The sequence below is a fragment of the Myotis nattereri genome (genome assembly GCF_964212035.1).
Source record: "Myotis nattereri genome assembly, chromosome: 3".
Taxonomy (NCBI): domain Eukaryota; kingdom Metazoa; phylum Chordata; class Mammalia; order Chiroptera; family Vespertilionidae; genus Myotis; species Myotis nattereri.
In genome coordinates, this window is record NC_138077.1 from 213,538,331 (window position 1) to 213,558,919 (window position 20,589).

Here is a 20,589-nt window from a genome sequence, read left to right on the forward strand (position 1 = left end):
CACCCGACAAGTGACTCTGATCCTTCGGAACGGGCACATTCCTGGTTTTAAGGCAGGAATTTTATTGTCTGACCTTGAGCTGAATGCACTGCCCCCGGGGCCCCGCGTGTCCCCTTTTGGAACAGGAAAACGGCTTTTTCTCCCTCCGGAATTGTTTTCTGGTGCTTTCGTTTTTTTGTTCAGTTTAATAGTACACCCTGAGGACTTTCTCCTACCCTCCGTCTTCTGCCTTCCCCACGTCCACGGCCAGGGGAGGAGGCAGGGGGCCCGGGCGTCCAGGGTGACCAAACCCGGAGCAGGCCAGCCCCCTTCGGAGCGCCGCTCCGGAGCCGGAGTCTGAATCGGAAACTGAAACCGCGCCGCGATGCTGACGAAAGTTAATGACCGCGTGAGTCAAGTGTGAAACTCCCGCAGGAACGCAGCCCAGCGGACTCCTGGCGTCGGGCCCCGAATAATGCGCCAAGAAGAAAAGCCACCTCAAACCGTGCAGTTGTTCTTGCTTTGGGCCCCCGCTGCAAAGATCCCGCTGCTTGAAAATGTCCCCTTGGCCGGGTCAACTAGCAGCCCTCAGAACTAGTGACATGAAAAAACAAAAGCAGCCATTGTGCGGAGCAGCCTGGGGCTGGGGGCGGGCGCAGTGGGGAGTCTGGCGCGAAAGGGAGGGATAGTTTGGGCGCCGCGCTCGCCCCCGCCGGGTGGTGATCAGCCGCCGGGCCCGGTGGGTCGTGGGCAGGGCCGCCCCCGGAGAGAACACTGGTCACCCGCCGTCCCGGCCCGGGCGGCGGCGCGAGGCCGCAGGAAGCCCCGGAAGGGCGGCGAGGGGACGTGCGCGGGCGGCGGTGACTCAGCCGGGCGCGCGGGGGCGGGGCGGGGCGGGCGCCGGGCCCGAGGGGTTAAGTGGGCGGTGCCGGCGGCGCCCCGCCCCCTCCCGGGCCGGCCCCCCGGAGGCCGCCGCGCCCGGCCGTATTTATAGCAGCTGCGCCGGCCGCGCCGTGTCTCTCCCGCTGGCCCCGGCCGCGGCCTCCCCCGGTAGCGCGTCCCGGCCCCGCAGCGAAGGCGCCATGGAGCGGCCGGCGCCCCTGGCCGTGCTGCCCTTCTCGGACCCCGCGCACGCGCTGAGCCTGCTGCGCGGCCTGAGCCAGCTGCGCGCCGAGCGCAAGTTCCTGGACGTGACCCTGGAGGCGGCGGGCGGGCGCGACTTCCCGGCGCACCGCGCCGTGCTGGCGGCCGCCAGCCCCTACTTCCGCGCCATGTTCGCCGGGCAGCTGCGCGAGAGCCGCGCCGAGCGGGTGCGCCTGCACGGGGTGCCGCCCGACATGCTGCAGCTGCTGCTCGACTTCAGCTACACGGGCCGCGTGGCCGTGAGCGGCGACAACGCCGAGCCGCTGCTGCGCGCCGCCGACCTGCTGCAGTTCCCGGCCGTGAAGGAGGCGTGCGGCGCCTTCCTGCAGCAGCAGCTCGACCTGGCCAACTGCCTGGACATGCAGGACTTCGCCGAGGCCTTCAGCTGCGTGGGGCTGGCGAACGCGGCGCAGCGCTTCATCCTGCGCCACGTGGGCGAGCTGGGCGCCGAGCAGCTGGAGCGGCTGCCGCTGGCGCGCCTGCTGCGCTACCTGCGCGACGACGGGCTGTGCGTCCCCAAGGAGGAGGCCGCCTACCAGCTGGCGCTGCGCTGGGTGCGCGCCGACCCGCCCCGCCGCGCCGCGCACTGGCCGCAGCTGCTGGAGGCCGTGCGCCTGCCCTTCGTGCGCCGCTTCTACCTGCTGGCGCACGTCGAGGCCGAGCCGCTGGTGGCCTGCTGCCCGCCCTGCCTGCGCCTGCTGCGCGAGGCGCGCGACTTCCAGGCGGCGCGCTACGACCGCCACGACCGCGGGCCCTGCCCCCGCATGCGCCCGCGCCCCTCCACCGGCCTCGCCGAGATCCTCGTGCTCGTGGGCGGCTGCGACCAGGACTGCGACGAGTTGGTCACCGTCGACTGCTACAACCCGCAGACGGGCCAGTGGCGCTACCTGGCCGAGTTCCCAGACCACCTGGGCGGGGGCTACAGCATCGTGGCGCTTGGCAATGACATCTACGTGACGGGTGAGTGGGCTGGTCGGGAGGACTCCGAGCCGGCCGACCCCGCGGCAGGGGTCTCTGGGGTTGGCCTCCTGCGCCCCTGCGGGAGCAAGTCTACCTTATCGGGAAACCCACCGAACCTGGGCCCGCGCCCAGCGGTCACTTCAGCCCCTCGAGCTGGACTGCGGTTCTCTTCTAAGCCGTTACTTTCAACCTAGAAGAAGGGCCTCTTGTGTGAGCGGGACACAGCTGTTTGTGGGTGTCTGTCCCGCGCTGCGGGGCCTGTCTGGGGAGCCCACTCTTTAACCCCAGGAAGTGCCACTCCCCCCATTTGGTTGGGAGATACCCGGGCATTCACTCCGCACAGTGGGTGCTTTCTCTTCTCCCTAGGGAATCCAGCGACAGGCCTGGGGCCGACGCCCTGTGACACATCCATTCCCCCCTCCTGGGGATTTCTCCGGGCCCAGCCTCCAAGGCCGCTGAGGCTCCATTTGGTCACCCTTGACTAGGCTCCCTTGGCCTTGCACCTGGGCTGGGCTGTGGGTCACATGGTGTTTAGGCTGCTGTCTGCCCAATGACTGTAAACACAGTCACATGCTGAGAGGTTTTCTTCCAGTTACTTGGCTCAAACCCCAAAACACTGCCGAGTCACGCTGGGCGGGTCCACATTGGGCTTCTCCCAAATTTTTTATTGAGGATAAATCTTGGCTCCAGCAGGAGGCTACCTCCTTCCGTGGGGTGAGGAGGGGTGGTCTCCGCGAGGGCTATATAAGGAAAGAAGCTGGCTGGGTGTGCACTCCGCCCGCCGAGGCCTGGGATCCCTCGGTGAGGCCGTGGGCTGGGCCTGGCACACGGGAGAAAGTCAGCTCTGAGACGGCCAGTGTCCCTGCTGGGCCCTGAGCTGACAAGTGGGAGGCATCCCGGCCTGAGGACACTCCACTCTGTGGCCACAGCTTCCTGACCTGCAGCTCGGGGTCCAGCCTCTGCTGCCATCTCCCAGAATCGGCCCCTTTGCAATCTGAGGTTGGCCCTGCGTTGGGGAACCGTGCCCCCCACCCACGCCTGGCGGGGGAACTCCCTCCCCAAAGTGGTCAGACTGGCCTACCTCCGCACACCCTGCCTACATGCCCCAGCTGAGCAGCTAATCCTCTGGGTGTAGACAGGTGGCGGTCATTCCGAGCAGCTGCCTGTCGGGAATTTCTCGGGAGAGACAGCGCCTCAGCTGCCTCGGGCACACAGTTCTCCCTTAGAAGGAAGAAGGCCTGCCCCACACGGACGCATTTACCCGACTTGTTTTCTCCCTTTAAAAAGCTCAGGGCCCCGGGCCGGATAGAATGTCCTGTCTGCTCTGCCTGTGGCGCCAGCCTCGGGGGCAGGGAACGCAGCCCCTGGGTCCTGGGGTCCCTCCACCCTGGGGTCCCTCCACCCTGGGGTCAGGCGAGGTCCTGGGTCCTGGGTGACTCGTTTACGTCATGGTTACAGTCAGCACCGTAGGCCTTTGATGTTTTCTATTTCAGTTCTTTTTGCTTTGTTTTGTTTTGTTTTTACAATATATTTTATTGATTTTACACAGAGCGGAAGGGAGAGGGATAGAGAGTTAGAAACATCAATGAGAGAGGAACATCGATCAGCTGCCTCCCGCACACCTCCTACTGGGGATGTGCCCGCAACCAAGGTACATGCCCTTGACCGGAATCGAACCTGGGACCTTTCAGTCCGCAGGCCGACGCTCTATCCACTGAGCCAAACCAGTTAGGGCTCAGTTCTTCTTTGAAATGTAGGCAGAACTGAGTAAGCGTGTACCGGGCGGGGAAAAGTAGGCTTACAGTTGTCTGCGTGTGAAAGTTTATTCTCGTCATTATTTATTAGTTCTTGTGTTGGAAAGCGGGTACAACTGTAAACCCACTTTTGCCCCGCCCTGTGTCTGTACAACTGGATGACTTTTTCCTAAATCAGGAACTGGAGCTGGAAGTCCACTCGGGCGTGACGTTGCGTGTTGGGTCTCCTGCTGCGGCATGAAGTGGGTTTCCTCTCCGCTGTTTCTGCACGGCCTTGCTTAGGGGGTGGCCAGGCAGCCTGGACTCTGGTGAACAAGCCCCTGTGCACCCCACTCCCGTGCGGTGTCCCCAGGAGGACTGGCTCAGACCTGATGCCCTGGTCCAGTTGAGGTGCTTGATGTGTACGTGGGGTCCAGACCCAGGTTGTTTACTTAGAATCGTGGCCCCAGGGCCTTTGCTCGGCCGCAGAGATTTGGTGGTGTTTTTGTGGCATGAAGCCCGGCCATCGCGTCTCAGGGGCGGTGAGCAGTGGTCAGCATCTGCATTGCTTGAGCCGCGGCAGGGAGCCCCTGGCCTGGGCATTTACAGTGCAGGAGGGCGTGTGTTTACATCAAAGCCCGGGAGGTTCATTCCTCCCCTGGAGATGCCCTCTGGGGAGTTGGGGAAGGCGTAGGTGGGTGACTCACCCCAGCGGGCAGGGACTGACTCTTCTCCTGTGCGTGTCCTGGCAGGTGGGTCCGATGGCTCCAGGCTGTACGACTGCGTGTGGAGGTACAACTCGAGCGTGAACGAGTGGACGGAGGTGGCGCCCATGCTCAAGGCCCGCGAGTACCACAGCTCGTCGGTGCTGGACGGGCTGCTGTACGTGGTGGCTGCAGACAGCACGGAGCGCTACGACCACACCACTGACTCCTGGGAGGCCCTGCAGCCCATGACCTACCCCATGGACAACTGCTCCACCACGGCCTGCCGCGGCCGGCTCTACGCCATCGGCTCGCTGGCCGGCAAGGAGACCATGGTGATGCAGTGCTACGACCCGGACACGGACCTGTGGTCGCTGGTGGCCTGTGGCCAGCTTCCGCCCTGGTCGTTTGCCCCCAAGACAGTGACTCTGAACGGACTCATGTATTTCATCAGGTGAGTCCCAGGGGCCAAGGCCCCGGCGCGATCGCACCAGGCCCCGTGCGAAGCGCATGGTCCCTGTTCGCGCCACATGGACGAGGCCGGGTTGGGGTCCAGGGCTGGTCTTTCTGACCCGCAGCCTCTGTTCTGACGGCAGCTTCTGGGGCTTCCAGGTGTTCGTAGTGGAGGGGTCCCGGGTGTGGTGGAGCGAGGTCCTTCCAGGGACCTTCTGGGCGCTAAATGAAAGGAGCCCTTTGCCTGGACTCGCACCTGGGGGAGCCCCGAGGCCCCGGCTGTTCCCGCACGGCCTTCGCTGGAAGGACCCTGACCATCTGAGAGGGGTTCTGAATCTTAAACAGGCCAGGGGGGACGCTATGTGGACACTCGAGACTTTGGGGAACGTGTGGTCTTGACAGAACGACCCTTTGCTCACCCCACTCAGGCAGGTGGGGGCCTGCCTCCAGGTGCCAGCCGCCAGGTGGCTGGACTGCCCGCCCCCTTGTCTGTGTCCAGTGTGCGTCTCCGGTTCTGGGTCTGTCCCCTCCCCTGGCCTGGCACCGGGAGGGCCCATGACTTTGGCCTAACGAATGCTGTTGTCCAAGGTCCGGCAGCCGCTCTGGATGGGAGGGAGCTGGTACTGAGCAGGCTGCTGCCTGTGGGGATGACGACAGTGGGAGCGCACGCTGGGGCCTGGGCTTGCCGAGCGCTGTGCCGCCTGCTTCCCAGGCTGGGCGTTTGCATGGTTGGCCTCCATGAGGAGGGGGGGGCCCATCGTCGTCCGTTTTCACAGGTGGCGAAAGGCCTGCAGGGGTGGGGGACTTCCTGCCACAGGCCTCCCGTGGTCGCACCAGGTGTGAACCAAGGATGCCCAGGTCCCTGTGTGGAGCCACTGCAGCGTGGCAGCACCCGCAGGTCTCGGCAACTAGTCACAGCCACGTGCCACCGCCTAATGGGCATCCTGGCGCCAGCACCCCCTGCCTGCTGCGCACAGCCTCTGTGAGCTGTGTCCCTGCTGCTCCCTCCCTGGCCTGGAACCGTCCTGCACACACGGACCAGGAGGGAAGGGGACGGTATGAACAGCATGCCCCTGTGTCCCCTCTGTCCCCCTGCAGGCTGGGGCTTTGAATTGGGAGCCTCAGACGCTCCCCCCACCCCCAAGCCTCGAACCATCTGAGCTGCCACTCCCCTCTCCCCGGGCTTTCCGGTGAGCACATTCAGGCAGGTGGCCTTGCTTGCACGTGGCCGAGGGATCTTCGTGAGCAGGAGCCTGGGGGCGGCTCTGAGAAAGCCCTGGAATGTCACCAGCCCCGGGTCCTCTTACAGACACATCTGACCCCTCCCCCAGCTCTCCCTCCCCGAAGTCGGGGTGGGTGTCTTCCGAGGGGTGGAGAGGCTATAAATACAACTTATCAGCGTGCCAGCCTCGCAGGCTCTCCAGGCTGTGCCTTTGAGAGTGTCCTCCGCCCCTGGTCCCAGGGCAAGGTGTGCCCAAGGCCGGGTCTGCGCGCTCCTCCTGGTCTCAGTCACTTGTCGTTACCCAAACGCCCCACGTGGGTGCCTCCGCATTGTTAGCCTTTGTAAGGGTTTACCTAAGTGGCGGGCGGGGGGCAGCTCTGCCCCCCAGCCCCAGCCCAGCTGAGAGAGTGAGTGGTCAGGAAAGGCAGCCGGTTGTCCTTGGGTCCAGCCGTGACTCACCTGAGTGCGGGCAGCGCCTGGTCTGATGCACTTGAATGTTGGTCACAGAGCCACCCTGTCATGCCCTTTGGTGCCCCATGAACCACATGCCTCCTGCTCGGAACGCCACCCATTGGGCAGCTCCTGAAGGTGTCTTCCCAGGTAGGTGGCTGCTGTGTCGGGGCGCATCCCATGCCTGCTCCTGTCCTTGCTGTGAGCGGGAGCCCCCCTAGTGGCCCCCCCCAGCCGTGTCCACCTTGGTCCCCATTTAAGCGGCTCCTTGCCTGGGGCCCTGCAGAGGAAGGGGCTGGCAACACTGTCCCGCCTGGTCCCGTCTGGCTGCAGGGTGTGCGTTCCTGCTCGGGGCGGACAGCCCGCTGGCTCCAGGATTAATTACCAGGGTATGTACGGGCCACAAAGTAGGAATGGCTTTTGCATTTTGAAATAACTTGAGAGGGAAAATCAAAGCTATTTCGTTTGTTTTTAACTATTTTTCTATTCATTTCAGAGAGGAAGGGAGAAGGAGAGAGAAACATAGACATCAGTTGGCTGCCTCCTGCGCACCCCCTATGGGGATCGAGCCCGAACCCGGGTATGTGCCCTGACTGGTGCCTGGGTCAGTGCTCATCCACTGCGCCACACCGGCCGGGCAAGAGTACCGTTTTCTGACATGTGAAAAGTGTGAAATGGCAGACTTCTGGGATCCATGAGTAAGCTTGATTAGAACCAGCCAGCCCCTCTTTACAGGTGCCCGTGGCTGCTGGTGCAGGGCCTCACACACTCACTGTCTGGCCCACCTGCCGACGCCTTGTCTACGGTCATTCTACTATTTTGGGGAGAGTCTTTGCTTTTCAAGGCTGTGCCTTGGAGCCTTTAATAAGGGTGACCCCAAGGGGAAGGGTAGCTCGGGGGCACCTTCCTTCCTGTAGCCGTGGTTACTCTGCTGTGCACTGAGGACGCCAGTGCACGGGGTGGGGTAGGGCTGACAGCAGAGGTGAGGCAGTGGTGGAGGATCGGTCCAGGCCGCGTGGGGGTGCGCGATAGGGTGGTCGGCCACGGAAGACTGTCCTGAGGAGGTGGCCCAAGTCCAAGTCGGAAGGACGAGTAGGAGGCGGGTGGGAAGAACCCCGATAAGTTCAAGATCTGAAGCCAGTGTGGCTGCAGCGAGGGGAGGGCAGTGGGTTCGTGCTGGGTGCTGGGGAAAGGGTTAGGCACCTGAGGGTTTAGGGAGGAAGGCTGGCTTCTGACCTCGGAACCCAGGCCAGAGGTGGGGGTGGGGCCTGAAATCAGGGCTAGAGTCCAACTAGGTAATTATAAATATGTCTCTTTTCTCTGCGGCCAGAGAGCGGTCCGGTTCCTGAGTAGGGGCTGCTGGGGATTGAGAAAATGAAAGAAAGAGACAGACAAAGAGGTGGAAGAAAAAAGCTGGGGCTGGGTGGGACCACTGTCCTCTGATGGAGAGACAGAGACCCAGAGCCAATACAGCGTGTTTATTTTCTACCGAAAAAAACAGGAAGTTTTACTAAAAGTCAAGACAAAGGAGATTATGTGCATTCTTGGGTGGGCTCGAATCATATTCATTCCCGGTGCTTGGCTGGATTTAGATAATGAAACCCTCCCCCTGGCACCTGGGCTGAAGGTCAAGCTGACAACACTCCTGCCTTTTGGCAAAGCATGTTTCCAGGACTCTGCCAATGCCACTGGCTTCAGCTGCCAATAATTAAAGACATGCCCATGTGCCTTCCCAGGCGCTCTCTACAGGTAATGGGCTGTCAGATGGCACCAAAGAAGTCCCCAAAGGTGAGGGGCTTGGAGGACCCTCCTCTGTAGTCTCTCCCACCCACTCTCCCCTCCTCCCCTCCACAGGGACGACTCTGCCGAGGTGGATGTGTATAACCCCACGAAGAACGAATGGGACAAGATCCCATCTATGAATCAGGTAAGTCTGCCTGCAGAGGAAGCACAGGCCTCCCTGAGTCACAGAGCATAATGGGGAAGAGTGTCCACCAGAGACCGCACGTGCAAAGGCCCTGGGGCAGGGCGAGCCTGGTTCCTAGAACAAGGTCTCAGTTCAGTGTAGCTGGTGCCAGTGAGCAAGCTGACAACAGGGGGGAGACAAGGTCAGCCAGGAGGTCTTTTGGGGCTGACCTTGATAATGTACTTACTGAGCACCTGTTGTGTGCTCTGAGCAGGGCACCCACACGGTGCTGGTGCTGTTGCCTGATCGGGTCTTCCCTTCTCTCTGCACATTGAGGAGTGAGGTGCCGAGCCGGATAGTGTCATGGAGCCAAGAGGCAGCGGCAGCATTTGGCCACTCGGGCAAATTTCCTTAGTCCCAGTCCCACCTACCCACCTGCATCTTTTCTGTCTTCCGTAACATCTCCACACCTGCTCTCAGGGTACCTCTGAGTGGCACATGCCACAGTTTACAACATCACAGCTTGACATCTTTATCCTTAAGAAATTAACTTTATGTTTTTCCCCAAAGTGAGCTACACATACTCATAGCAAACATGAGGAAGATCCCTAACTGGCTTGGCTCAGTGGATAGAGCGTCCGCCTGCGGACTGAAGGGTTCCAGGTTCAATTCCGGTCAAGGGCATGTTACCTTGGTTGCAGGCACATCCCCAGTAGGGAGTGTGCAGGAGGCAGCTGATTGATGTTTCTCTCATCGATGTTTTTAACTCTCTATCCCTCTCCCTTGCTCTCTGTAAAAAAAAAAAAAAAAAAAGAAAGAAATCAATAAAATATATTTTTAAAAAAACAAACGAAAAAACACGAAGATGATGGCCCAGCCTTGTGGCTCGGAGCTTAGTCCCGGGTCGTCCCAGAGGCTCAGTTCCCCGTCTGGAAGGTGGAAAGACCGGTCGCACCTGCCGCAGAGGCCGGTGCTGCTCCCAGGGAGACTCAGCCTCTGCAGCCCCCTGACCACCGCAGGGCTGGGCGTGGAGCCCCTTTTCTGAGGTGGGGTGCAGGGAGGGTGCTGGCGGTCCTGGCTCCCAGCGTCACTTCCTGAAGTGTGTCGGCCGCCCCTCCTGAGGGTCCCAGGCGCCTTCTCCATGGAGAGGGACTGCGGGGGCTCTTGCCAGGCCCTGGCTACTGGCCGCCACTCACCTGTCGCCCTTGACCCACAGGTGCACGTGGGAGGCAGCCTGGCCGTCCTCGGAGGGAAGCTGTACGTCTCGGGCGGGTATGACAACACGTTTGAACTCTCGGATGTGGTGGAAGCCTATGACCCTGAGACTCGGGCCTGGAGCGTGGTGGGGCGGCTCCCGGAGCCCACCTTCTGGCACGGCAGCGTCAGCATCTTCCGCCAGTTCATGCCCCAGACGCCCTTGGGTGGACGTGGCTTTGAGCTAGACAGTAGCAGCAGCGACATGGACCTGGGCCAGCCCCGGCGGCCACCGGAGCACCCCCAGGAGCTGCACTAGCCCCGGCCTGGCCCAGGGAGGGCCTCGATGCAGTAACCCAGCACCTCGGGGGCGGCGACCCCCTCCTTCGTGCCTGAGGACAGGTGGGGCTCACCAGGCGGAACCCAGCTCTTGGGCTGCCGAGCAAGCCTCAGGGTCCGACACCGGGACCCTCTGCATCTAGACCCGAGTCACAGCTGCGGCGCCAGTTGTGAACGGCCCTCCCTGGGCCCAGGAAGAGCTGCCTCCTCACCAGTGCGTGTCTGGCTCCCACAGGCCACCACTCCTGCGCCCCCGCCTCCCCACTGTCACCCCCTTGCACCCACCTCTAGGGGAGGAGCGCCTCTGGGGCATGAGTGGAGGGGGTCAGAGTCGCTGAGGCTGCCTTCCCACAGGCCACACTGGGGATCAGGCGGGCGAGGGCTGCATCCCGGCGCGCCGTCTCCCCGGATGAAGGGGGTTATGCACAGAAACATCCCCACGGGGATGGGCCTCCAGCAGCTGAGCTCAGACCAGGGGCGCAGGGCGGTGGGACTGGTGTGGCCTGGGAGGAGCCTGGGCCTGCTGAGCGTGTCTCCATGCGCCTGGGCTGAGCCTGATGTTGGTGTCCCTGCCCACCCACCCCGCCAGCTGGCATGTCCTCCTCTGCCCTCCGCCCTGGCTCAGAGGCCTCTCCAAGTTCGACCCAATGCAAGAGGGTAGAAGCCTGCAGGTGCAAGGGCGGGCTCCTTCCGGGAGGCGCTGGGAGCTGGTCTTCGAAGCCCAGCCAGGCGGACAGTGCCCTCGCCTGTGGTCAGGAATCCTGCCTCGGAAGCAGCCTCAGGCAGTGTGGCTTCGTGGTTGCTTGCAAGGTTTGAAAGGCAGTTTGGCCTTAAGAGGCGGTGGGAGCCAGGGCTAGTGATTTGTGATCTGTCCACAGGCCTCTGCAGGGTGGGGGTGGGGGTGGGGATCCAGGAGGTCGGAGCCCCAGGGCTCGGCATGTTTCTCTGGTAGAGGGAGCATTTTCGTGGATTGCGTGGGCTTGTCCCTCAGGCCCCCGGCGCAGCTTTGCTGGAGTTGGTCTCCTGTCCAGTGAGGAAGGTATTTACATTTTCTCATGCGATAGAGATGTTTGCTGAGCGGCCATTTCCGTATGTTCTCACCGGAAGAAAGGGTTAGCGTCGCTTCACAAATGCCACTGCAGACCTTTCGTTGGCCGGTGGCACCGGTTCTGGGAGGAAGCCTGTGGCCTCTAGGGCCGGGCTGCTGGCTGGCCCTGCTGTGTGTGGTCATTGCGGGGGGTTAGATCGCGTGTTCCAGACACCTGCTGGGCAGCCACAGCTCACAGCCAGCCCTGGTCGTCCCCACTGTGAGTCAGGCACCGTGGCAGGGCATGTAGGGGTCTGGGCATCAGAATGAGCCTTCAGACGTGTGCTCCCTGCCCTGGGGCCCCCCCAGCATGGGGTTCAGGCTGGGAAGCCCACCACTTGCAGATGAATGTACAGTGACTTGGGGACCGGGGTGGGACTGTGGGGTGCACACCCTGGTATCAGTCTCCAAGACACATTTAAGTTATGGGAGCTCGGGGATGGCCTTGAATGCTGACCTGACTACTCTGTATTTATGACTCTCGTCACCCTCCCGTCGGCACCCAGGGCCAGCCCCAGAGGACGGGTGGGTGTGCGTATTTATTGTCTGTTCTGGAGGCAAATGTCACGTGCAGAATGCTGCAGTTTTAGGGCGCCTTCAATACTTTTTGAAATAAAAATGTTTCCTATACACTTGGTGTCATTGCCTTTACTCTGTTGGCACCTTGGGAGGCCACACGTGTGAGGCAGTCCGGTGCTGGGCAAAGGGCAGAGTGAGCCACGCCAGGGCTCATGCTAAGGCCAGGGGCAAAGTTTTCCAGGCCCTTTCTCATCTTGAATGACAAGGTGTGAAGTGGAGGAGACGGCCATGAGATGTGAGGACTCAGCTGGTGTGTGTCCAGGCCCCACCTGCTGCTGTCGACCTCCCTGCCTGCCTGTGGGCACCCGCCCTCACCCCTCCCCCAGTCCAGCCTGATCCTCTCTGCAGTGGGTGAACCTGGGCCTGGGGGGGGGCGGGGGTGCCCAGGAAGGACTGATTCCTGGGCCCAGAAGCACTCAGCTCTGCTGAAACGCAGGCCCTTCTGAACCCAAGGAAAAGGCCGGTGCCTGCACCAGGAAGGGGCGTTTTGAGGCCATAGTTTGCCTTTTTAACACTCCTGCTGTACAGCTGCGAGGCAGCTCATAATCTGGTGTCAGTCATTGCACTTGAACTCATTACCTGAGCTCCCCAGTGGTCAAGGAGTGAAAGATGGTGAGGTGGGTTCCTCAAACCCCGGGACTTAGCATGCTGCGGGGCCGTTTCAGGAACCCTCCAGGAAGGGTCTTCGGGCGTGACTCAGGCTCACAGGGTCACGACCATCGCTACCACCTCCCAAACACCCCCATAGGGGCAGCTGGAGGGAGGTGGAGGCGACACTGACTTCCAGGGCTGGGACTAGAGGCTGCAGGTTTGGCCTGTCGGAGCTCTTGCTGGTGGCCGCCAGCTGCCAGGCTCAGAGTGAGCTGTCCTGAGAGCAGCCCCAGCCCAGGGAAGGTCTGGGGGGTTGCTATCTAGCAGTGATAGCAAAACGGGGGCTCGCTCCCTTAATCCCATCTATGAAGCGTGTACTGTTAGTAATTCCATAAAAGACGAAATGAAGCTGTTAGTAACTTGCCCCAGGGCAGCGCTAACAATGTCTCCCGCACCATGACGAGCAGCACCCACTCCTGTCCCCATGTCACAGGAGCAGGGGATCTCACACTCTCGGCTGGCCTTGTCTGCGCCCAGGCCTCCTGGACAACCTAACCCACCTTGGGCCCTTTCCTCAGTGGTGTGTGGCCAGCAGGGTCCAGAGCTTGCTTAGCCACGAGCCGGCCTCCTCAGGCCCATTATGCTCAGCTGCACTCTCCCTGGGCAGGAATCTTGAACCCGTGAGGCGGGGGCGGGGGGGGCGCTGGCTGACCCCAGGGCTCAGGGAAGCATGTTCCTGTGGGATCTGCTCCCATGCTACAACCAGCTGAGCGAGGGATGGGAGACAGATGACTACGTCCTGGGCCACAGGCTTGGCCCCAAAATTCCCCACCAGGGTGTCCTCTGCTGAGGTCTGACCAGGTGGGAAGGGCTGGGCTCAGGTGCAGAGGGTCCTCTAGGGGCTGGGAAAGCGCAGCCCGGCAGTACCTGGGGACAGGCTGCTGGACGGGCTGAAACGAGCGAGAGAGTGTGAAGCCATGTGGTTTATTGGGGGCGGCGCACAGGGCTGTGGTAGAGGCTACGAGTCACAGTCCTCAGGAATGGCAGCTGTGATGAGCAGCGAGGGCTCCATGACGCCCGGGAAGCTCTCCTCCGCGCACAGTCTCTGGGCAGGGAGCTGGGAGGCCAGGCCGCCCTGGGCCAGGGACTCCACGATGACCTCGGCCGAGCCCACCTCCAGCTCGGCGGGCGGCTGGAGCGCTACCACCACCATCTTCTCGTCCTCGATGACCAGGTTCCGGAGCTTTCGCTGCCGCGGGTTGTAGTTCTTCACGCGGTCGTGGATCTCCATGTGCCTCCGCAGGTGGGCCTACGAGTTGGGGGGCTCAGGGCTGGGCTGGGAGGCCCGAGGTGGGGAGGAGGAGGTGACCCCTGGCCTACCTGCCGGGTGAACTTGTAGCCACACTTGGTACACTCGAACTTCCTCACGCCCTTGTGCCTCCGGACGTGCACACGCAGCTGCTCCACGGCTAACGAGGGAAGGGGCCCGTAGGAGAGGCATTAGCAGGGCGGGAAACAGGGAAGTGACGGGGTCCTGCCCTGAGCTGGGAGTCCTCTGGGTTTCCAACCGCTGCTTGGAGCCCTGCCACCTATAGTGCCTCCCGAGGTCACTACTGCACAGGACCCGGGAGCTGCCACCCCCTCCGCTAGAGGCGAGGATTACATGAGAGAGCCCTGCTCCGTTAGCACTGCTGGATAGCAGCCCCCAGACCTTCCATGGGGACGGGGAGACCCGCCGGCGAGAAGGTCCCTGTCGAGGAGGAGCGTGTGACAGCCACGGCCGCCCCGGCCTCTCCCAGTGGAGACCCCCCGGCTCCAGGGGGCAAGCAATGCAGATGCCGGGCCCTCCCCTCCGCCTGGGCTTGCAGGGAAGGGGGGGTGAGCACCTTTGAAGGTCTTGCCACAGATCTGGCAGAAGTGGGGGCGGCCCTCCTGGTGGCGGCTGGCCACGTGCCTCAGCAGGGGCCCCTTCTCGGTGAAGCGCTGCTCGCAGAACTCACAGCTGAAGGGCCGCTCGCCAGTGTGGGTGCGGTTGTGCTTGTCCAGGCTGGCTGTGGGGCGAGACGAGGGTCAGGCGCGGGGCCCCGGCCCGGGACGGGGAGGGCAGGCCGGCCTCACCTTGGGTGCGGAAGGTCTTGCCACAGAGGTGACACTGGAAGGGCTTCTCGCCCGTGTGTGTGCGCAGGTGTGTGTTGAGATTGGCCTTCTGGGTGAAGGCGTGGCTGCAGAACTCACAGACGTAGGGCCTCTCGTTCCTGTCCGGGTGGGGACACAGGCCATCACCGAGGGAAGGGGCCCCCTTCACTCCACTGCAGCCGAGAGCCCCCCGGCCCGAGCCAAGGAAACAGCGAGGCCTGGGCCAGCCGCCTGAGCCCCTCCGGAGGGGCCGAGGCTTCTATGGGCGGCCTGGGGAAGGAGGGCCTGGGCAGTGCCAGCAAGGGGACACCAACTCCTGCCCAGGCAGGCACCGAGCCTTGGCTTGGCCTGGACTCCCCTCCCCCCAGCTGCCTGGCAAACTCGCTCGGCCCTCTGCTGCCCCTGCAGGCACACACTCGGGGCGGGCGCTCTGACCCGTGTGTCAGCACACTCTGCCTGCCGGGCCACCTGCTGGCCTGGAGCCGGCGCAGGGCCAGGCCCTGGGGGAAGATGGGCCAACCCCAACCTGTGCTTGGCCTTGGTGTGCATCTGCAGGCCGTTCCGGCTCGAGGCCCGGTGCCCACACTCCTCACACACAAACAGCTTCTCTCCGCGGTGCTTGAAAGCCTCGTGCAGCTGCAGTTCTGTCCGGGACAGGAAGCACTTGGCACAGGTGGGACACTGGGGCAGAAGGGACCAGACAGAGGGAGCAGGGTAAGGGCCGGGCGGGGCTGCCCCGGAGCCCGCACCCCCCGGGACACCCCGCATGGCAGAAACCGCACAGCCACCCCTGGAGCAGCTACAGTCCCAGCGTCTGAGCGCGCTGGCCAGCCCTCGGCACCGCCACACACTCACAGCGTGGGGCTTGGGAGCCCCGTGCAGCTTGATCATGTGGCTCTGCAAGTCCTTCTTCTGCATGAACTGCTGGGAGCAGGAGGAGCACTGGAAGACAAGGCCGCAGGCACCTGAGGCAGCCGGCACCATAGCCCGGCCACCCCTGGGCTGCGGGGGGGACAGAGGGCAGGGCCCAGCCGGAGACACTGGAAGGCCCCTTGACCTGGGTGACGCACACGCTGGGAAGGCGCCCCATGCCCTACCCGCCGGGATGCTGAGCCTGCCCTCTATGGAAAGAAACAAGGGCCCAAAAGGACCAGTGGCCCAGCCTGAAGGTGTGGGGCACTGGATGGGCAGGGAAGGCGGGGCTTCTTGAAGCTGCAAGGGGGAGGCACCCAGGGGGAGGGATCCTGGGGCTGCCCCTTGGCCCACGGCCCTGGGGACAGGCCGAGCCTGACCTTGTAGGGCATCTCCCCCGTGTGGGACACCATGTGCACCCGCAGCTCCATCCTCCGGCGGAAGGTCTCCTGACACACGGAGCACGTGAAGACCTGGCAGTGTGAGGGGCAAGCGGGGCCGGCATCAGCGGGGCCTCTGCCCGGGCTTCCACTCGCTGCTGGGAGTCTGCCCGAGGAGGGGGCCGCTAGGGTGGGAGAGGGCAACACGTAATCTGCCTGCCCTGACCCTGACGGTTCAAACCCTCCACACCAGGCCCCGCTCAGGCCCGGCAGGCTGGGGGCGGGGGTCAGCAGCCTTCCCTGCAGCCCTGGCCTGGCAACAGGCCTCTAGGAAGACAAGGGCAGGATGTGGCTGCCTCGCCACATGGCCCGCCAGGGGGTGAAGGGAGTGGCCAGGTGGCCTTTCCCAGCAGGCAGCCCCCCACCAAGGTACCCCCTCTCCAAAGCCCAGGGGTCCGGCAGGCAAACTCCAAATGCCTCCTGGGCTGTCCCTTCCACTCTGGGGACCTGTGTCCCCACCTGTAATACCAGGCAGCCAACTTGACGGCATCCAAGAACCAGGCAGCTCTCGCGCTGACCGTCCCGTCTAAGTCTGCGGGCCCCTCCTGGGGGCAGGACGGAGGCCACATGCCCCGCCCACAGGCACCTGGGCCAGCCACGCACCTGCTCCGAGCGGTTCATACAGTTCCGGGCTTCGTGCTCCAGGAGGTTTTCCTTCCGAAAGTAGCACTTCCCACACTTGGGGCACTCGAAGGGCTTCTCCCCAGTGTGTTTCCTGCCAGAAGCCACGGGTGTGGGCTGAGCGACTTCCCGCCTCACCCTCACCCAGTGCCCCTCCGGCTCCCAGCGGCTCCCCACGCGGCTGGTGAACCTGCAGGTGGAGAGGGAACCCTTCCTCCCTCCCAGCTCCGGCCCAGGGACCGCCCCGATCTCTCTGAGGCAGAAATAATCCCTGGGGAAACCACTCAATCTGCCCGGAGCTTCCGTGGGCTCCACCTTCAAAACTGTGGCCATAGCTGACCACTGGCGCCTCCCCTCCGGCCACCCCGAGGGGCCACACTGGGCCCTGGGCCTGGCCTGAGCCTCCTGCCTGGGCCCACACCAGCCTCCTGGCAGCTTTACACGTCAGCCATCATAGGAACCGTAAGCAGGCAGATCTCAGGACCCTCAACGCCTCTTATTTCCACCTGAGAAAAGGCCTGGGGACCTGGGGGTACAGCTGCCACGCCCCCTACCTTGCTGGCCTCACTCCCCAGGTCTCTCTGCCATAGTGTCCGCCAACCCACTGGCCCACCCCAGCCCAGGGCCCCTGCTCTGGCTCCTCTCTCAGCCTGAACGCTCTCCCCAGCTTCCACTCGGTGAGCGTCCTCACCTGCGAGGGGCTGCTCAAATCTTCCTTCCCAACTATAACCGACCCGTCCTGAGCTCCCCGGCTGGCGCTGCTGTCCCTTCCTGTGCGTGGCACTTCCCACCTCCACCTGTGAAGGGACTCGTCTGGCAGGCGGCAGTCCGGGCGCCCCAGTGGAAGGCAGGGTCCCCAAGGCCTCTTGGTTTTGTTCACTAAGGATCCGAGCACCCAGCACGGGCTCGTCCGCTACTGGCAGGCAACTGCTCACCTCGGAGCCTGTGAGAGGCACCGGCAGCTCTTGCACCCTGCCCGCTCCTCTCGTCCTCGCCACCTCACAGGCTGTCCTGTTCCAGCCCAAGGGCCTCAGGTGGCCACGGGGGGATGGGCCAGTGCTTAACGGGGGAGTGACCACGCAGGTGCGGTCACCCAGGGTGTCTCCCACACCGGACTTCCCCAAAGACTGCGCTGGCAGCAGCTGCCCCAAAGCAGAGGGTGAACAGGTCCCTTCCTCCTCCCTCCTCCGACTCTGCCGGTCGCCAGTGCTTCCCGAGTGTCACACTGAGGAAACCCGTGTGGCCCAATCTGGCCAGAAATGGCAGCACGGTGGACCAGTGATGTCTTGGGCTAGGGAGTGGCGGGGTGGACGGCAGGTCGCCTAGGTGCCGTCCCCGGGACCCTGGAGAACCTGGAGCAGCGCCCTCCAAGAGAAGCCCCAGCAGCGATGGGAACGCTCCGGCCTGTGCCGCCCAGCGCGGGGGGCTGAGCTCTGACGGTGGCTGGCACGTCTGAGGGGCTGACAGCATTTAACTGCTCCCTGGTACTTTCCGTTACAACAGCTCCTGTGGCAGCCGGTTTCCTTAGTGGACGCTACAGCTTGAGCAAACGGTCTCTTATGCTCCACTGACACCCCAGGACTAGATCCCCCAGAACCCCAGGCAGCGCCAATCCTACCAGTTACCATCTTGGCCCAAAGCCCAGGCGGCCAGGCTTCAGAAATACCTATCGTGGCCTCGGGGGCTTCCCTCACCCCTTGGCAGAGCCAGCTGGAGGTCAAGGTTCACAGGGGCGGAGCTGCTGACAGGCTACACAAACCCTCTCCAACCCGAGGGCCCACAGGAGGAGGGAGGAAGGGATCCTACCCAAGGCTAGGTTCTCGCTCCCTTATCATGCGGGTCTGAGACGGAGCCGCTGGCCCTACGTGACCCGAAGTGGGGAGCACAGGCCCCCTCCCCCAACATGGGAATGGCAGACAGGAGAAGCAAACAAAAACAGAGTGTTTACCTGTTGTGGACTTTTAGGTAGTATTTGCTGAGGAACTTTTTATGACACGTGGGGCATTCAACCGGCACCGCTCTACCTTTTCTCTTCTCGGGGGGCTTGGCTGCCAGGGCGCCTGAGCTCAGGGCTGGCTCGGCAGGACAGGGTTTTCTGAGGACGTTCGATTTCCTCCTGGTCAGCACAGTCTCCATCTCAGAAACACAGTCGCCATCCCCGTCATCCTCAACTTGAACCACCACTTCCCACTAGAGAAGAGGCAGGAGGAGGCGGCACGTCACCCCGTTAAGCAGCAGGGCCCCTGGGTGGCTGCAGCCAGCCCCATCCAGGTCCATCCCAAGGCCCACCCGGGCACATCCCCAGACCAGCCCCCATGCCTATGCCTGTGCCTGTTCCCGTCAGGGCCCCCGGCATGGGGGGGGGCGGGGGGAGGCGGCGCATCAGGATCTCGAACTCGAGGCAGGGGCTCTATTGTGGGAACTGCAAGTGGCTGGATTCCACTATCCTGGGGAAACACCTGCAACCCCGACGCCGCCCACTCCACGCCAAGAAGCTGGCAGCCGCGGACAGCCGAGGCGCAGGGCAAGGCCAGCTTCCTGTGTGTGGCAAAAGCCTGTTTTAAACCCACGTAACAGAGATTCTACCCTGGGGTCCAGCTTATGCCAGAAAAGCGTCAATCTCTTCCCCCGACACCCACTTCCGCAGTCCCAGCACCCTGCGCCCAGTACCTCATTACTCCTGCCCTGCAGCTGGGCACCTTGAGCCTCGAAGGGCCTCGGGGGCACTTTGCAATCCTCAGGCTCCTTGTCCTCTGGGGGACCAAGCTTCAGGGCCTGCTTGAGTGTCCCACGCAGGGACGGGCTCTCAATCGGAGCAGGCAGACCCAGACCGAGCTGGGGCCTCGGCGGGCTGGTGCTGCCGCCGGGCTCCTGATCCCTGGGGACTTGACCCACAGCCCCGGAAGCTTCCTCTTCCTCCACGCCTGCTAGCTCCTCGGGGTGGCTGCTCATATCCTGGGGGGCGGGTTTCGCGAGCCCACTCTGGACACTCGGTGCCTGTCCCGCCGAGGTTTTGGGCTTGAAGCTCTGGCACAGTTCCACCGCCTCTGGCACGCACAGCTCCCTGGCGGCCAGGAGCACCTGGTCGCGGTTCCCTGACGTGAGGGCGAGGTGGCCAGTATAGAAGAAGTCCAACAAGAGACCAAAAATCTCCGCGAAGCCCGCAGGGAGGACCACGCTGCCCCCGGAGCCAACCCCATAGAGGCTCTCAAAGAAGTGGCTGCAGCAGGCCAGGACGCTCCAGTGGGCCTTGAACACCAGGCCCCCCACGGCCAGGGTGGCGTCGCAGTACTGGCCCTTCTCCCGCTGCCTGTTGAGCTCCTGCAGGACCCTCACGCTGTGCTGGATGAAGGAACCATCCATGATCTGTCTGGAGGGGAGGAAGGCAGAAGTGACATCCTGGCCAGCAGGACCCAGGGGTAGAAGAGAAAGCCCTTAGATTTGCCAAGTGGGAGAGGTGGGGTGGCTTCGACTCAGCGTCACATTTAGTAGCACGAGAGCTCAGATCGAGACTAGAGTGTGCATGCAGAGACAGGAGCAGACTGAAAGCTTCCCCGGGGGCGGGGGTCAGGTGAGCAGCCCATCGTAGGGTTGGCCAGAGAGTGGGTGGCGGGAGCGCAAGGGGACTCGGTGGGGGGGCGAGGAATGGCTTGGTGGGACCCAGGGCAGGGTCGTCAAGGGGCGCTGATGGAAGGGATTAAAGTTTGGGGGAAGGAGCAGCGGATCCAGCACGAACTGATCGGCCTTGCACAGCGAGAGGACCCGCGGCAGGGGAGGGCGGCGGCTGCCGACAGGTGAGAGAAGCCCACGCCGCTCCCAGGGCTCCCGAGCGGCCGGACATAAGGCGGCCGCAGCCCTTCCCTCTCTCGCTCGCGCTCCGCCCTTCTCACCCGGGCCGGTCCTCCCTGCGCCGGCCCCACAGATTCCAGACGCGTCCACTGCACAGCCCCACCCGCCAACTGCCCGGGGCGTAAGCACCCGGCCGACAGCACGGAGTGGAGACGCCGCCGTCGCCGCCGCCGGACGTGACGTCATGCCGCGCCCGCCGGGGTGGAACACCTGAGAGGCGCAGGGTTTTAGCGCTCATTTGGGGGCGGGGCCACGAAGAAGACGACCAATGAGATGAGAAAGGGCAATGGG

At 63.3% G+C, this 20,589-nt stretch overlaps 2 protein-coding genes across 3 annotated transcripts; one reads left to right on the forward strand and one right to left on the reverse strand.

Annotated features, from left to right (window-relative positions):
- Positions 1-1,061: 1,061 nt before the first annotated feature.
- On the forward strand, positions 1,062-11,800 carry KLHL21 (kelch like family member 21; the record flags this gene model as incomplete). The annotated part of the gene is made up of 4 exons (XM_081085473.1): positions 1,062-2,082; positions 4,568-4,973; positions 8,499-8,571; positions 9,767-11,800. 4 exons carry the CDS (start codon positions 1,062-1,064, stop codon positions 10,061-10,063), a joined length of 1,797 nt encoding a protein of 598 aa, XP_080941599.1. The 3' UTR covers positions 10,064-11,800.
- A 1,505-nt stretch (positions 11,801-13,305) lies between these two features.
- ZBTB48 (zinc finger and BTB domain containing 48) lies at positions 13,306-20,470 on the reverse strand. Of its 2 annotated transcripts, none has more exons than XM_081085469.1 (11): positions 20,340-20,470; positions 19,120-19,819; positions 18,398-18,639; positions 16,432-16,543; positions 15,769-15,861; positions 15,332-15,418; positions 15,003-15,157; positions 14,459-14,595; positions 14,227-14,391; positions 13,721-13,809; positions 13,306-13,649 (listed from the first exon to the last, which is right to left on the reverse strand). In XM_081085469.1, the coding sequence occupies exons 2-11, from the start codon at positions 19,810-19,812 to the stop codon at positions 13,359-13,361; spliced, it is 2,064 nt and encodes a 687-aa protein (XP_080941595.1). In that variant the 5' UTR covers positions 19,813-19,819; positions 20,340-20,470; the 3' UTR covers positions 13,306-13,358. The 2 variants fall into 2 exon arrangements, with proteins under 2 accessions (XP_080941595.1, XP_080941596.1); XM_081085470.1 differs by having other exon boundaries at positions 19,120-19,815; positions 20,340-20,414.
- Between the last annotated feature and the right edge of the window lie 119 nt (positions 20,471-20,589).

Coding starts and splice junctions, on each gene's coding strand:
- ZBTB48 (XM_081085469.1), bottom strand. CDS start 19,812: ATGGATGGTTCCTTCATCCAGCACAGCGTGAGGGTCCTGCAGGAGCTC. Junction 15,862..16,431: donor GTATGAACCGCTCGGAGCAG/GTGCGTGGCTGG, acceptor TCACACTGCCAG/GTCTTCACGTGCTCCGTGTG. Junction 14,392..14,458: donor CAAGACCTTCCGCACCCAAG/GTGAGGCCGGCC, acceptor CTCGCCCCACAG/CCAGCCTGGACAAGCACAAC.